The sequence below is a fragment of the Odocoileus virginianus genome, chromosome 4 (genome assembly GCF_023699985.2).
Source record: "Odocoileus virginianus isolate 20LAN1187 ecotype Illinois chromosome 4, Ovbor_1.2, whole genome shotgun sequence".
Taxonomy (NCBI): Eukaryota; Metazoa; Chordata; class Mammalia; order Artiodactyla; family Cervidae; genus Odocoileus; species Odocoileus virginianus.
The window spans coordinates 12,084,857-12,099,418 of record NC_069677.1 but is presented as its reverse complement, the minus strand read 5'-3'; the positions used below and the strand labels follow the sequence as shown (position 1 = coordinate 12,099,418).

The following is a 14,562-nucleotide window of genomic DNA, read 5'->3' as shown; positions in this document are numbered from 1 at the left end:
CCCATGCCCTATCATAGCTGGTTTTATTAGTTTTTCATGAATCCTTCTCTCTCTTTACAGAGGTAGTGTTCTGTGTACATTGTTCTTTGCCTTGCTTTTCTTTGTTTAATATAGCTTGGAAATTTATCTTTTTGTATGAATATAGAAAGAACTTTCTCATTCTTTTTCCATCATGTGGATATACCATAGTTTATTAACCAGTTCCCTATAGATAGTACAGCTTCCAGTAAACGGTGCTACAAAGGATACTCTGTGTGTGTGTGTGTACAATTTTACACATATGCAGATAGATATATCTATAGGATACTTTTCCTGAGTTTGCTGGTCAAAGGGTAAGTACATTTTAATAATAATAGATACTGCCAAAACACCTTCCATGGGAGCTGTACCATTTTGTATTTCTACCAGTAATGTATGAAAGTTCCTGTCTTCCTGCAGCCAGCATGACTGTTAGACCTAGGCCAAGGACCTTGCTTTATAGGACTTTGTCCTGGTCTCTAGGAGACTCATGAGGTCAAGGGGACATGCCCTTAGCCTGTGGGCTTATATAAACAGATGGTGACCACATCTGGCCCAGGGACCATGGTTTGCCAGAGTTCAGTTTTGCCTGCTTTTTAAACTTTATATAAATATGGCATGATTTTCAGGCATCATTATGTTTATGTGAGTCATCCATGTTTTTGCTGATAGCAGCGGCTTGTTTATTATCATCTCTCTATAGCATTTCCTCATTTGCTGCAGTTTCTTTACTAATCCTGCTGTCATGGTATGTCCCTGTTTGGGACTGTTATGGACAGTGCAGTGAACATTCTTGTAGTAGACTGGTTCACGTGTGGAGTTATTCCAGACCTGTTAGTGAAATTGCTCAGTTGTAAGTTGTATATATCTTTGCTTAGTAGGTAACAGTGAACTCTTTCTCCAAAGTAGTTGTGTTAATTTAAACTCCTGTCAGCAGTTGGTAAGTGTTCCCATTCTTCTGTGTTCTTGCCAATACTTGATATTATCAGATGTTTTAATTTTTGCCAATCTGGTGGGTGTTTAATGGTATCTCACTACAGTCTTAATTTGCATTTCCTTGATTACTAATGAGGTTGGGCATCTTTCGTATGTTTAATAGACATCCTTTTGCACATTGTCTTTAGTGGGTTGTCTGTCTTCTAATTATTTTGTAGGGATTCTTGTACATTCTGAATTGCTCTTTGTCAGTTACACGTGTTAACAAATATCTTTTCCCATTCTGTGACTTGAGTTTTCTTTGTGCTGTCTTTTGGTAACAAACATCCATGTGTGACTGTTTTATCACTTTACAACCCACCCTTATCAAAGTCCTTCCTGGATCACTAGCACATCCTACAGTTTACCTAAGACCTCCTTCCACTTATTTCAGACCCTCCTTTTATTTCATTAGTTTTTGACAATTTACTTTATTCTTGATAGTTTTATTGTTAGAGTATGCTAAATAGCTAACCCACTCCAGTACTCTTGCCTGGAAAATCCCATGGATGGAGAAGCCTGGTGGGCTGCAGTCCATGGGGTCTCTAGGAATCGGACATGACTGAGCGTCTTCACTTTCACTTTTCACTTTCATGCATTGGAGAAGGAAATGGCAACCCACTCCAGTGTTCTTGCCTGGAGAATCCCGGGGGCGGGGGAGCCTGGTGGGCTGCTGTCTATGGGGTCGCACAGAGTCGGACACGACTGAAGCAACTTAGCAGCAGCAGTTCAGCAGCATGATAAATAGCTGTAGTAAGTATATCCAAAATGTAATTTTCAAAAACAATGAAATGTATCTTTATTCCTTTTTTGAAAAAAAAAAAAAAAATTTACTCTGGGTTCTAGGAGAGGTGTTTCATATTTATAGGGCCTCTGATCCTCAGAGACTCAGGCCAGTGATGACTTTGCTACCTCCATCCTGTGAAGGTTGAACTCTGTTCCAATTCTCAGTAAGGGGGATGCGCTTGGAGGTACATATCTGGGAGGTTCACAGATCAGGTCTGGATGAGGCCGACATGCCTGTCTCTCCCATCACAGAGATGGCATAAAGGAGGTGAGTGCAGTGGTTAGGTCGTGTGTCTATCCTGAGAGTAAGGCTGACAATATTTCCTGAAGAAGAATGAGGGAATGAGAGGAGTCATCAAGAATTGTGCCTACTGAGTAACTAGAAGGATGAAATGGGTACTTTCTTAAGTGGAGAATCTGCAGAGTAGATTGGGAAGCAGGACATCAAGGGATTAGCAGTTTGGTTTTGGAAATATTTGGTCTGAGATCCTATTAGACATCAACTGGAAATGTTGAGTAGACAGTTGACTAAGTGTAGATTTCAGGGGAACATTTCAACCTGAAGTTTCAAATTTGGGAGCTAAGAGTATTAAACTGGTTTTCAAGGCCATGAGCCTGATTGAGGTCCTAAAGAAAGAAGATAGGTAGAGAAGAGAAGGAGTCTGAGGATGGAGCTGGAGATTGCTCTGAATGCAGAATTCAGAAATGTGGAGTGGCCAGCGACAGAGACTAAGGAGCAGTCAATGACATGGGGACCAACAAGAGAAGTAAGGAGACCAGGGAGTAACCAGCTGGGTCAAAGGCAACCCTCAGGTCAAGGAAAGTAAGGACTTGGAAGCACTGTTGCTTTTGGCCCAAGAACCATGTCAGGGACTGTGAGAAATAGTTTCTGTGGAGTGACAGGTCACAGTACATGGAGTTAGCACATTTTCTCCACTTCTGTCTTCCTGAAGGTCACCCATACTCACCCCCATTAGTAACAGATGTGCATAAATGTGTATGCGAGAGTTTGTTCATGTTTAGTATTAGAATCTCCCTACTTTAGTCACCAACGAATCTGCTGTGTCTTCCGGAGTCTGCCACTCCCCTTGAAGTTGTTTTCTCCATTAAAGTTTGGGAAGAATAAATCTTGTACCTCTTCGATTTCCAAAGCTGACTTTAAAACCCAGTGAAAGACAAAAAGAGAAATATTTGTGAAGTTCATGTTCTATAGTATTGTCCCATATTAATAGTTACTCTGGATTGGACATCATTATCCCAAGCTTGTAGATGAACTGTTATTAACACACCAAGCAGCACATGGGAGAAGTGACTGAGCCAATTTGAGTTGTGTTTCTATCATGTAATGTGATTTTCTTCCATGAAATTTCATGGTACTGCATGTTCCTTTTGTTTTTGCAGAAAGGGCCAAATAAAACGCCTGTAGCTGCCATCTGCCTGACCAGCTTGGTGACCATGGCCTTTGTCCTCGTGGGTCAGGTGAACATCCTGGCCCCCATCGTCACCATCAACTTCCTGCTGACATACATCACAGTGGACTACTCTTACTTCTCCCTGTCCATGGGTGCCTGCAGCCTCTCGGAGGGGCCTGAGTCAGTACCCGGGGAGGGCCTGGGTGCTCTCCACTGCTCTGAGCCCCTGCTTCTGGAGAAGGCTCCCAGTTATGGCTCTGAGGGCATTGCCCAGAGCCCTGCTGAGGGCACTCTGCTAGAATTCACCAAGGACATGGATCATCTCCTCCAGCTAACCAGGAAGCTTGAGAGTAGCCAGCCCAGGGGAGGAGAGAGCCATGGGATCCTAGAGAATCAGAAGGGGAAGACCAAGAAGGCCAGCAAACAAACCCTTCAAGAGAGCTTCCTCTTGGACCTCAGGTCCCCTGCTTCCTTCCCTCCCGAGGACGCTGATGGATGGCCTACTGCCTCCTGGGAGGGGCAGGGGCCCTACGGGAACGCACAGAGTCCCAGGAGTGAAGGGGATCAGCCTAGGGGAGCCTATGGAGCAAAACTCATCCCTGAGCCAAGTAACCAGCCCAGGCCAAGCAGAGAAGGTGGGTGCTTTGCAGTCACACCAAGGCCTCCTAATTTGGGAGTTATCACAACCCTCTTTCAAATCCTTAGGTCATTTTATAGCTGGGTTTAAAATCCTTGTTAATTTCATTTGATATTTACTTTAAAATGTTATGGTCAGTTATCAGCTGAATTTATAATTCTAATCTGGTATAGAGTGTTAATTTTAAGCAGAAATTTCTATCTACTCTTCTGTGTTAGACCTGGGAGCCATGACTAGTAACTAAATATTAATTTCACTTTACTCAAAAATCAGCCAACATGAATGAAACCAGTTTCTCCTTTCAAGGGAAGTGGAAGTGTGTTGTGACAAGCTGCCTGGCAAGGGCTCAGTCGATTTTGTCTTTGGAGGATGAATCTCCCAAACCAGGCAGGAGGGGGATGGAGAGACAGGAGATGTGATAAAGAGCACAGCTTTTCTTTCTTCCTCATATCTGCAGACAAGAGACAGAGGGAGATGCTCAAGGGAGACTTCTGGGGCATGAGAAATTCCAAGAGAAAGAGAGAACTCATAATTGTTTAGTCTTCCATATTCTAGGTGCTTGCTTGTGCTCACTCAGTTGTGTCCGATTCTTTGTGACCCCACGGACTGTGTAGCCTGTGAGGCTCCACTGTCTGTGGGATTTCCAGGCAAGAATACTAGAGTGGGTTGCCATTTCCTTCTCCAGGGCATCTTCCTGACCCAGGGATCAAACCTGTGCCTCTTGCAACTCCTAAACTGGCAGGCAGATTCTTTTACCACTGCATCACCTGGGAAGCCCTGTATTCTAGGTACTTGACGTACATGATTGCATGTCATATGATCATTGTTAGCACTTCCTATTTTACCAGTGAAGACCCCAAGGCCCAGTGAGATTACAAAGACACCTCAGAGCTGATATTCTGCATGGCTGGATATCACACCCAGGTCTCCCTGTAGCTGAAGCCCAGTACCTGCCTTCCTGAGGTCTGTGCAGACAAGTGTGGGTAAAGAAGAGGAGACAGGAGACATAGAAGGAGATGTCCAAAAATAATTGCTTTGGGTTCTTTTGTACACTTGCTTTTCCTTCTCTACCTCCAGATAGGTGGATGGTTCTTAATGGTAGGAGCATAATTAAAAATTTTTAAGCATATCATTTTTGTCAAAATAACAAGTACAGTTTAGTAAACCAAGTGGAATTAAAAGTCACATAGTCAGAAATAGTAGTTCTGTTCTTCTACACCGTTCCTTTTTCTCCATCTTGTAATTCCACTCCCAGAAAATCCCACTCTGAACCAAATCGTGTTAACCTTCATGTTACTAAATAATATATTTGTATTGCTACTTCTTGATATATCAGTTTTAGGTATCATCTTTTGATTTACTATTATGATAAATGAAGACTAGCTCATTTATGCCACTCTGATTTCTCACCCAATGTCCCCCATGTAATTACATCACAGTTTTAAAAATTAATTTTAGTAGCTAGTATTTATATTATCATGATTAAGTAAATATTGCTTACCTATGAGCCATATTTTATACTATGATTACACTGCCTTTTTTGTCCCACTTTTTCTGTTTCCTGGGGTTAATAATTGCCATGGTTTTTTTATTTGCTTGGTTTTTCTGTCATCATTTTTCTTTGCGTACTCTGGTGAATATGGCAAATGGCTCTCAATGTTAAGTTCCAAATGCTCAAATTCTTAAGACATTTATCATATCCATTTGCTTTTTCCTGTCTGTCCTATAGCTCCTACCCTGATCCCCTCTAGTTTGTCAGTTCTTTAGGCCTGCTACAAAGCTGTTGTCTTGGAATTTCTCTTTGTCTTTTTTTTCCCTACTTGGCATTGACTGACCTCCCTATGTTTGAAGAATTTCCAGTGCTGTGAGTGTTGGTGGGAGGCAAAGCAAGTCTTTCACGCTTAAAACTGAAAATGTCAGATGCTTGGTTTTCCAGTCCCTCCTACAGCCAGAGTTCAGGCGCAGGAATAAATCTCAGTGAATCAGATGAGCCCTCCATATACTTGGAACCAGAAACCTGAAGAGATGAGGACTTTGAGGAACTCTTTGGAAGCATGATAGTGGCTGCAAGGTGACTACATTCCTGGCTCCACCATCCAGGGCTTTTCAGGGTCAACGGTGTCGGAACCTTGGTTGCTGCAGCAGTGATATCCCCACTAGACTGCTCTGACATATAATTTTGAGTCTTGTCCTTGGCTATTTATCTCTGAGATTGATTCACTAGCCTTTCCAGCTATTCTCAGAGACTGGGAAATATCTTTTTAGCTGGTCATATTACCCTGTTCTTGATTTCCAAGAGCTCTTGGTTGTAATCTGATTTGTCTTTATCTTTTCCAAAAAAATTGAAAATCATCTCATTCTTGTTTTATGGGTACAATGCTTATTTTTCAGGTAATATTAGTTATTCTCCCTTTAAAGTATTTTTCTGCCCTATGATCTTTAGATTCTTTTCTCTTTGGCTTGGTCTCATGCTCCCTTTTATATTGGAGGCTTTACTAAAATGTCTGTTGATCTTTTGATCTCTTTTTCTACTGAGTCCTGAAAAGCTGTTGAGAAGACCTGTGTCCTGGGCAGATCTTATTGGTTAGGGCATCTCATTGTAGAGTGATCAAGAAGCTGGCTTTTTCATGGGAGGACCCCCAAGTGTGATTAGCTAGAGATTTCCTCTGTGCCTCTTCAGTTCCTCTGGAGAAGAGTCCTTTAATCTCTTGCCTGGGGGCCCCCAGAGAGCCAGGTGATATAAGGGAGTTGAGGTATCCCACTGCTTAGGATACAGACGTCATTGAATCCCACAGTTTCTAGGTCCATCCCCTCTCTCTCTGTTATGCCTGGTGTCCCAAGTTCAGGCCCTCTCTGGTTTGATTCCTTCAGAGGAATCCCCCTGCCCCCCGCTAACACACACACACACCCTGGGGAGGGGTCAGGCAAAGAGGAGTTATTCCCCAGTTGCATGAACAGAGGAAAGGAACTTGATGCCCTGCTGTTTCATACACAGTCTCTGAACAGTCACCTGCACCTCCCCACTTCCTGGTCCGGAGCTTTCTCTGGTCCACGGGGTACCTTGGCTTGGTCCTTGCCCGCAGCCCTCTGTGGGCCTGGAGCTCATCCTCGGCTCTGCTCAGCTTGTTACTTACTGCTGCTCTGTCACCTCTCCACCTTCCAAGACTTGTTTTTATCTTTTTTCTCTGATTCTTCTTGTGTTTGTGGGTTTATGGCTATTTAGTTCCTCTTCTGTTTTCTTAGTGGGTTATCAGGAGAGAAGTGTGGTCATCTTGCAACATTTAGGCACTGAAGTTGCCAGATCTTAGAAATGTCCCGAGCTCTTGTTGACCCCTCCCTCTCCTCCCTTCTTGCTGCCTGTACCTTGGTGTAGGCCCTCGTCATCCGGCACCCAGACTCTTGTTTATCTCCAGACTCCAGATTCTCCCATATCCTCTTTCTCCTTTTCACTGTCCTCTGAATGATCTTTCCAGAGTAAAATTCTCATCCTGTCTCTTTTACTTAAAAACCTTGGTTGGAATATAATACCTTCCATTTTGACGTGATTTGCAAGGTTCTTGGCAATCTTGCCCTACCCTACCTTCCTGGGCACTTTTCTCATGACAACCCATATACGTATGTTCAGCTACACCTAGATGCGTGCCCCAAACACATCATATTCTTTATTCCTTCCTGCCTTTGCAATGCTATTCTGCCTGCTCCAATTGCATCACTCCTCCTCTTCCATCTGAAAAATGCTGACTTGCAGTTTAAAATCCATTTGACTTTTTAGACCCACTCTGAGAAGAATTCCCTGATCTCCTCTCCTATGCAAGGATAACATTTGAGCCACACTAATGGTATGAATACTTACCACATTGTTTTATACATTTGCTTACACATTTGTCTTCAGGCTTACTCATCTGTCTGTCTAAGGAAAAGAAATGTTAGTTTTGTTCCTTTGCCCCTAGTCTGTGAGCTACCTTTAGTCACATGTCTTTCTACCTTGTATTCATCAACAATATTCCCACACAGTACATGACACTGACAAAGACTCAGTAAAGGCTAATAAATTGATTAACAATTGTACAAATATTGGCTAAATTTTTAAACTTTGATAGAGTAGAAAGAGTTAAATTATAAGAACCTAATGTGTGACAAACCAGATGCCATAAAATAATGGGTCAAATCACTAGTGAATAAATATTGTTGAGAGTAAGTGGATCAAAAAATTAACTTGGGGCTGTATTTGATACCTTATATAGCCACAAATTCCTTATTTATAACAGCTGCCCAAGAAAGAGATTTCTGACTATTGAAGATATCATCAAAGACAAAAACTATCTGATTAAACAGAAATAAAAAACATTTGCACAATGCAGTGTCACAGAAGGAAACAATTATTCTGACAAACACAACTGATAAAAGCATACCTACCAAAGCATATTATTTTTAAAAACAGGAAGGTCAAAATCCAGATTCTACTAAAGAGAGGTCAGAAGAAATGAACACTCAGTTTACATTTGAAAAAAAACAGTGTCCAGACTCACTCACTGTCCATTCAACAAAGTAACTTTTATGATTAAGTGTTGAATGTTGTTAGTAGCTAAAAATAGGCAGCATTTACTGAGTCTGTCCCGTGCCTGGTGTGGAGATACTGTCTTAAATATGGATGATCTCAGCTCAGATCTAGGCATTGTTACTAGCTTTTTCCAAATGGCAAAGGTGAGGCTTAGGGAAGTTATAGACTTACTCAGAATAAGCGGCAGCTGGAATTTGAACCCAGGTCTATCTCATTGTAGAATCTGTGTTCTGAACCACTATACAAAGTATGTACATGCTGCTTGGGGCAGTGTGTACTAGAACTAGGCCATGGTACTCAAAGTGTTAGTTGCTCAGCTGTGTTGGCCTCTTTGCAACCTTAAGGACTGTAGCCTGCCAGGCTCCTCTGTCCATGGGACTTTTCAGGCAAGAATACTGGAAGGGGATTCCTTTCTCCAGGGAGTCTTCCCAATCCAGGGATCGAACCTGGGTTAAATGAATCCAATTTAAACCACCATTAAGATATCATTGAATATCTATTAAGCTTTCAAAAATTTCAATAAAAAGTATTTAGGTCAGTGAAAATCAGGTATTATATGTATGCATTGTTGGAAGCAATGTCAATAGAGTTAATTCCTTTTGGATCTATTGATTAGTTTTTTCATCAAACTTCGGAGGTTTGGGATCATGATTTCTTGGGAAAGCAGTAGTTTTGTTGCCAGAGGGAGCAAATTTGTGGCCTGCGCTTTTATAAGCTCAATGTGGTGAGCCACGTAGAAATGGAATGGGGAAATTTTTAGCTTTGCTAGCCTGAGGGAGCGGAACCAGTGAGGGTGAGCAGTGTACCAGCCAGAAATTTAATGGGGAGATTCTAGAAATGAGAGAGCCATGGGAAGACTGTAGCTCCCCACACCGCCGATCTGGGCAGCCTGAGAGAGACTGGGAAAAGTCAAAGTCAGCTTCAACTGTGCTTCCCAGCCCACACACAGATCTGCTGGCAGAGGGGGTAGCCTCCTAGGCCACATAGACACAGGGGCAAGCTCCATGCTACTAAAAACTGGAGTGGGGATACAAGTAGCCCGGAGGAAGACTGTAAGCTCTCACTGTTGTTACCCTCAGCTCCAGCAGTTTTAGAAAAATAAACACTTCTTAGTTTGTCTCCATTTGGTAAATTTCTAGAGCCCCAAGGGATTGTTTCTGATAATTTCATCTAGTTGTATACTTATCTCTTACAGAGAGGATTCACTGCCCTCTTCACATTGCAGTAGCTGGAAGTCCCTCTGGTTCATTCTCTCTGGAGAATGAACTTTTAGGATATAACAAGAAATATAAAACTGTCTAATTGCTTTGACTTAGTAATTATATTTGGGGGAATTGTATCCTAAGAAAACAACCATAAACCAAACAGCAAACCATAAATATGTACAGGATTCTCAAAACTGCATTGTTGGTGCTGATGACAACCTAGAAACAGATGTGCAGTATTTGATAAGTGGTTAAAAGATTGCAGAATCAACATGATAAGATACCACATGAACTTGAAACATGCTTGAAACATGATCCCTTGTGGACCATATCAGTGCCCATTCTTATTTTGTACCTGCTAGTTACAACTATGTGTTTGTTTATCCTGATGAAAATACGGAGTGTATTTCCAGAGATGGCTTCATATTGATTTTAAATAATTTCTATAAAATTATTTAAATTTGTGGTTTAAAAAATTGACATAATTGTTTTCCCCTTCATGTTTAAAGTCTTCATATCTGCATGGGTTTTGTGAATACAGGACTTGTTAGACATACTGCTACATTTTAAAAGACAATTTAATGTTATATGTTATGTTTATTATATTTTATATTTTTAACATGCCTAATACATGCTTCCCTGGTAGCTCAGCTGGTGAAGAATCTGCCTGCAATGCAGGAGACCCTGGTTCGATTCCTGGATCAAGAAGTTCCCCTGGAGAAGGGATAGGCTACCCACTCTAGTATTCTAGGGTTTTCCTGGTGGCTTAGATGGTAAAGAATCCCCCTGCAGTTGCAGGAGACCTGGGTTCGATCCCTAGGTTGGGAAGATCCCTTGGAGGAGGGCATGGCAATCCACTCCAGTGTTCTTGCCTGGAGAATCCCCATGGACAGAGGGGCCTGGAGGGTTACAGTCCATGGGGTCACAAAGAGTCGGACACGACTGAGAGACTAAGCACACAGTGCTTACCTGTTTGTTCTGTGACTAAAGCTTGGTAAAGTTGCCTTCCCAGTTGTTATTCTAGTATTTCTAACATGAAAAACTGTCTCCTTTGCCACTAGTCTGTAAGACTTATTTCTTTCAGCATAATCCTTGAAAAGAGGCGGGGGAATCCTTCACTGATTTTGGAAGGGTTTTCAAACCATAGCTGTTCAGAATTCTGAATAATTGTCTGCTTATACTGTCGTACCTATTCAGAGGCATTGAGCATCCTTGACTGAATTCTTCCTTGCATTGCTGATGTGTAAAACCGCACTGTGCTTGCGTGGAAGACACACTCCTTCCTATCACTGTTCCTGTAGTTCCTCAAGAAAACACACATACACACAGCTCCCCTGGGTACAGTGTAATTGAGTTGGTGCAAGATCAAGTGTGAAAAAGTAAGTTTAACACTTGGCAAACATTTTGTTTCAGTTAGGCAAAAACCTAAGTTCTTCACCATTCGTGTTTCTTCTTAATGACCAGTGGAACAACTATATTTCACTAAGCTTGTGATCGAAAAAATGAATCATGCATTGGGCATGTTGAAAGTATACAGTGTAATCAAAGACAATCTTAACAGTGCTGCTTCTTTAAAAAAAAATTAATAGAGCTGTCAATTCAAATCAGTTATAAACCTTGGCACAGTTTTCCAATATTTACTTTATTGTAGTTGATTTATAATGTTGTATTAACTTCTACTGTATAGCAAAGTGATTTACTTATACATATATATATATTCTTTTTCATATTCTTTTCCATTATGGTTTATCCCAGGATATTGAATATAGTCCTTGTGCTAGACAGTAGGACCTTGTTGTTTATCCATTCTATATGTAACAATTTGTTAATCCCAAACTATCGGTCCATCCTTATCACCTCCTCCTTGGCAATCATGTCTGTGAGTCTATTTCTGTTTTGTAGATAAGTTCATTTGTGTCATATTTAGAGTCCACATATAAGCGATATCATTTGGTACTTGTCTTTCTCTGTCTGACTTCACTTAGTATGATAAGCTCTAGGTCCATACATGTTGCTGCAAATGGCATTATTTCATTCTTTTTTAATGGCTGAGTAGTATTCCATTGTATATATATACCACATATTCTTTATCCATTCATCTGTCAATGGACATTTAGGTTGTTCCCATGTCCTGGCTATTGTAAACAGTGCTGCAATGAACATTGGGGTGCATGTATCTTTTCAAATTATAGTTTTTTCTGGATATATGCCCAGGAGCGGGATTGCTGGATCATATGCAACTCTATTTTTAGATTCTTAAGGAACCTCCATACCTTTCTCCATTGTGGCTGCACCAATTTACATTCCCACAACAGTGTAGGAGGGTTTCTTTTCTCTACACCCTCTCCAGCATTTGTTATTTGTAGACTTTTTAATGATGGCCATTGTGACATATGAGGTGATATGCATTTCCCTAATAATTAGTGATGATGAGCATTTTTTCATGTGCTTCTTGGCCATCTGTATGTCTTCTTTGGATAAATGTCTATCTAGGTCTTCTGGAAGAGTTTCTTTTAATCCACAATTAAAAAGGAGACATTTGTTGAGCACTTCCTATGCACAAACTGCCTAGATTTGACATTTAGAGCTACAAAAGACAATCTCTGCCTTCAAGATAGGGAGGTATAAAAAATAAGTATAATGGGTTGGAAGTATATGATAAAGGCAGACATGTTGAGACGATGCAGACTTCTCTGGGGCCTGGGTTGGTTTGTCATTCATTTACCCTCAGGTATGGGATATTTACTACTTTCTAAGCACTATTCTAGACTAGGGATGGAGAACATGCTGAATAGATGGAGAATGTCTCTGTTGTCATTGAAGTTGCCTTCTATCAGGAAAGACACATAGTAAGCAAGCACACATACTGGGATGACAGTAAGTGATAAGTCATATGATGAATCATAAAGTGAGGTAACAAGACAGAGACCAGGGTGGGACTGGTGGTTCTGTTTCAGATAGGTTTGTCAGAAAAGATCTTTTCGAGAAGAGGATATTTTTATGGAAAACTGAAGTATATAAGTAGTGAGCCAGGCAGAGATGTGAGGGAAGAGTTCCAGGTAGAGGAAATGGCATTTATAAAGGTACAGATGGGAATTGGATTGGCAAATTGCAAGAACAGCAGACTCCCAGGAGTGACTGGAGAGGAGTGGGTCACGGGAGATGGATAGGAGATGACCACAGTAAGGAACGCAGAGGTCAGTCCTGTGTAGAGTCACACATGCCATGGTCACCACAAGAGAGGGTCACTGAAAGTTCTAGCTAGGGGTGTACTGTGATAAGATCCAGCCTTAAAGAAGATCACCGGCTTTGGCAGGAATATATTGTATAGAAGTAGCAGAAGGACCTACAGCCCGCTTGGAGGTATATTAACTAAAGGAGGTTAAACTGCTATAACAAGTAAAAAGTTAGTGGCTCAAACACAATGGAAATTTATTTTTCACTTGCACTAGTAGTCCAGGAAGGGTGTTCCAAATCAGTGGGAGGTTCTCCTCCATGCATTATTCAGGGACCCAGCCTCCTTCCATTTTTATGATTCCACTATCCAACCAGTCCATCCTAAAGGAAATTAGTCCTGAATATTCATTGGAAGGACTGATGCTGAAGCTGAAACTCCAATATTTTGGCCACCTGATGCAAAGAGCTGACTCACTGGAAAAGACCCTGATACTGGGAAAGATTGAGGGCAGGAGGAGAAGGGGATGACAGAGGATGAGATGGTTGGATGGTATCACTGACTCAATGAACATGGGTTTGGGTGAACTCTGGGAGTTGGTGATGGACAGGGAGGCCTGACGTCTGCGGTTCATGGGGTCACAAAGAGTCAGATGTGACTGAGCAACTGAACTGAACTGATTCCCTAGGACCTTGTCATGAATAAAATCAAGACTGAGTTCCCATATTCATATTTAAAGCACAGAGAAGAGGTATACTTACTCTCTCAAAGGCTTTGGTGCAGAACTGGCACTCACCACTTGTGTTCACATTCTGTTAGTGAGAACTTAGTCACATGACCACACCTAACTGCAATAAAGAAGAGTGCTGAGGGCTGAATGAAGTATTTGGGGATTAGAAGGAAGAGACGAGCCAGTAAAGGAGACTGAGTAGTGGACAGTGAGATAGGAGGAAAAGTAGGAGACCAAGGCATCTTAGAAACCAGGAGACAAATATATTTCAATCAGGAAAAAAGTGATCACATGTGTCAGATGCTACCAGAAAGGTCAAATGAGATGAGGAGTTGACCATTGAATTTGAAAAGATTCAAGTCACTGACAGCCTGAGGAAGAGTAGTTTTAGTTGACTGGTGTGTACTATCCTAAAAGTAGGTTGAGGAAACAATAGGAAGTAGAAACCACATAGATGATTCTTTTGAGAATTTTTTCTATAAGAGAGACAAAAAAAAAAAAAAAAAAGGAAAATAGGGCAGTAGCTAGGGAGTGACCAGAAACTTTCTTTAGTTGGAAGAAATTACAGTGTATTTGTATTTGATGAGGATGATTTGGTAGAGGATGGAATAATTGATGACACAAAGGTGAAATGAGCAGGGCACAAATATAGGGATGGGCCTTAGGTAGGAGCCAGCACTGTTCATCTCCTTCGTCAATGGAAAGGCAGAAGAGAGGGTACAGACAAAAGCAGGTTGGTAGATTTGGCAATGAGAGGATATGAAAGCTCTCTTTTGAGAGGACAGGTTGTAAATTTATTACATCAGAGTGTAGGAGAATAAGTTAACTTAAGGTATAAGACTTGTGAGTGATGCTGAAGTGAGGAAGTAGATGATCTGTCCAAGGGAGTGCTTGCTAATAGTCTCGGACATGGACTCTAAGCTAGGTAAGAGGGTAATGAAAAGAGAAAGTAGGTGGTAGGAAGCAAAAACAAATTAGGGCAAGTTGACTGAAGGACCCCTGCAGGCTATAAATAGTTGGGGTGGGAGACAGCAGAGTGAATGAGAAAAAAAAAAAAACCAGA

The 14,562-nt window shown here is 41.4% G+C and overlaps 1 protein-coding gene across 1 annotated transcript in view; it reads left to right on the top strand.

Moving 5' to 3' along the window:
- SLC12A8 (solute carrier family 12 member 8) overlaps window positions 1–14,562 on the top strand; it is a 135,697-nt gene that overhangs the window by 108,009 nt on the left and 13,126 nt on the right. Inside the window, exon 9 of the mRNA XM_070466125.1 lies at window positions 3,181–3,826. Coding sequence (XP_070322226.1) covers window positions 3,181–3,826 — 646 coding nt within the window. The remainder of the gene's footprint in view (window positions 1–3,180; window positions 3,827–14,562) is intronic.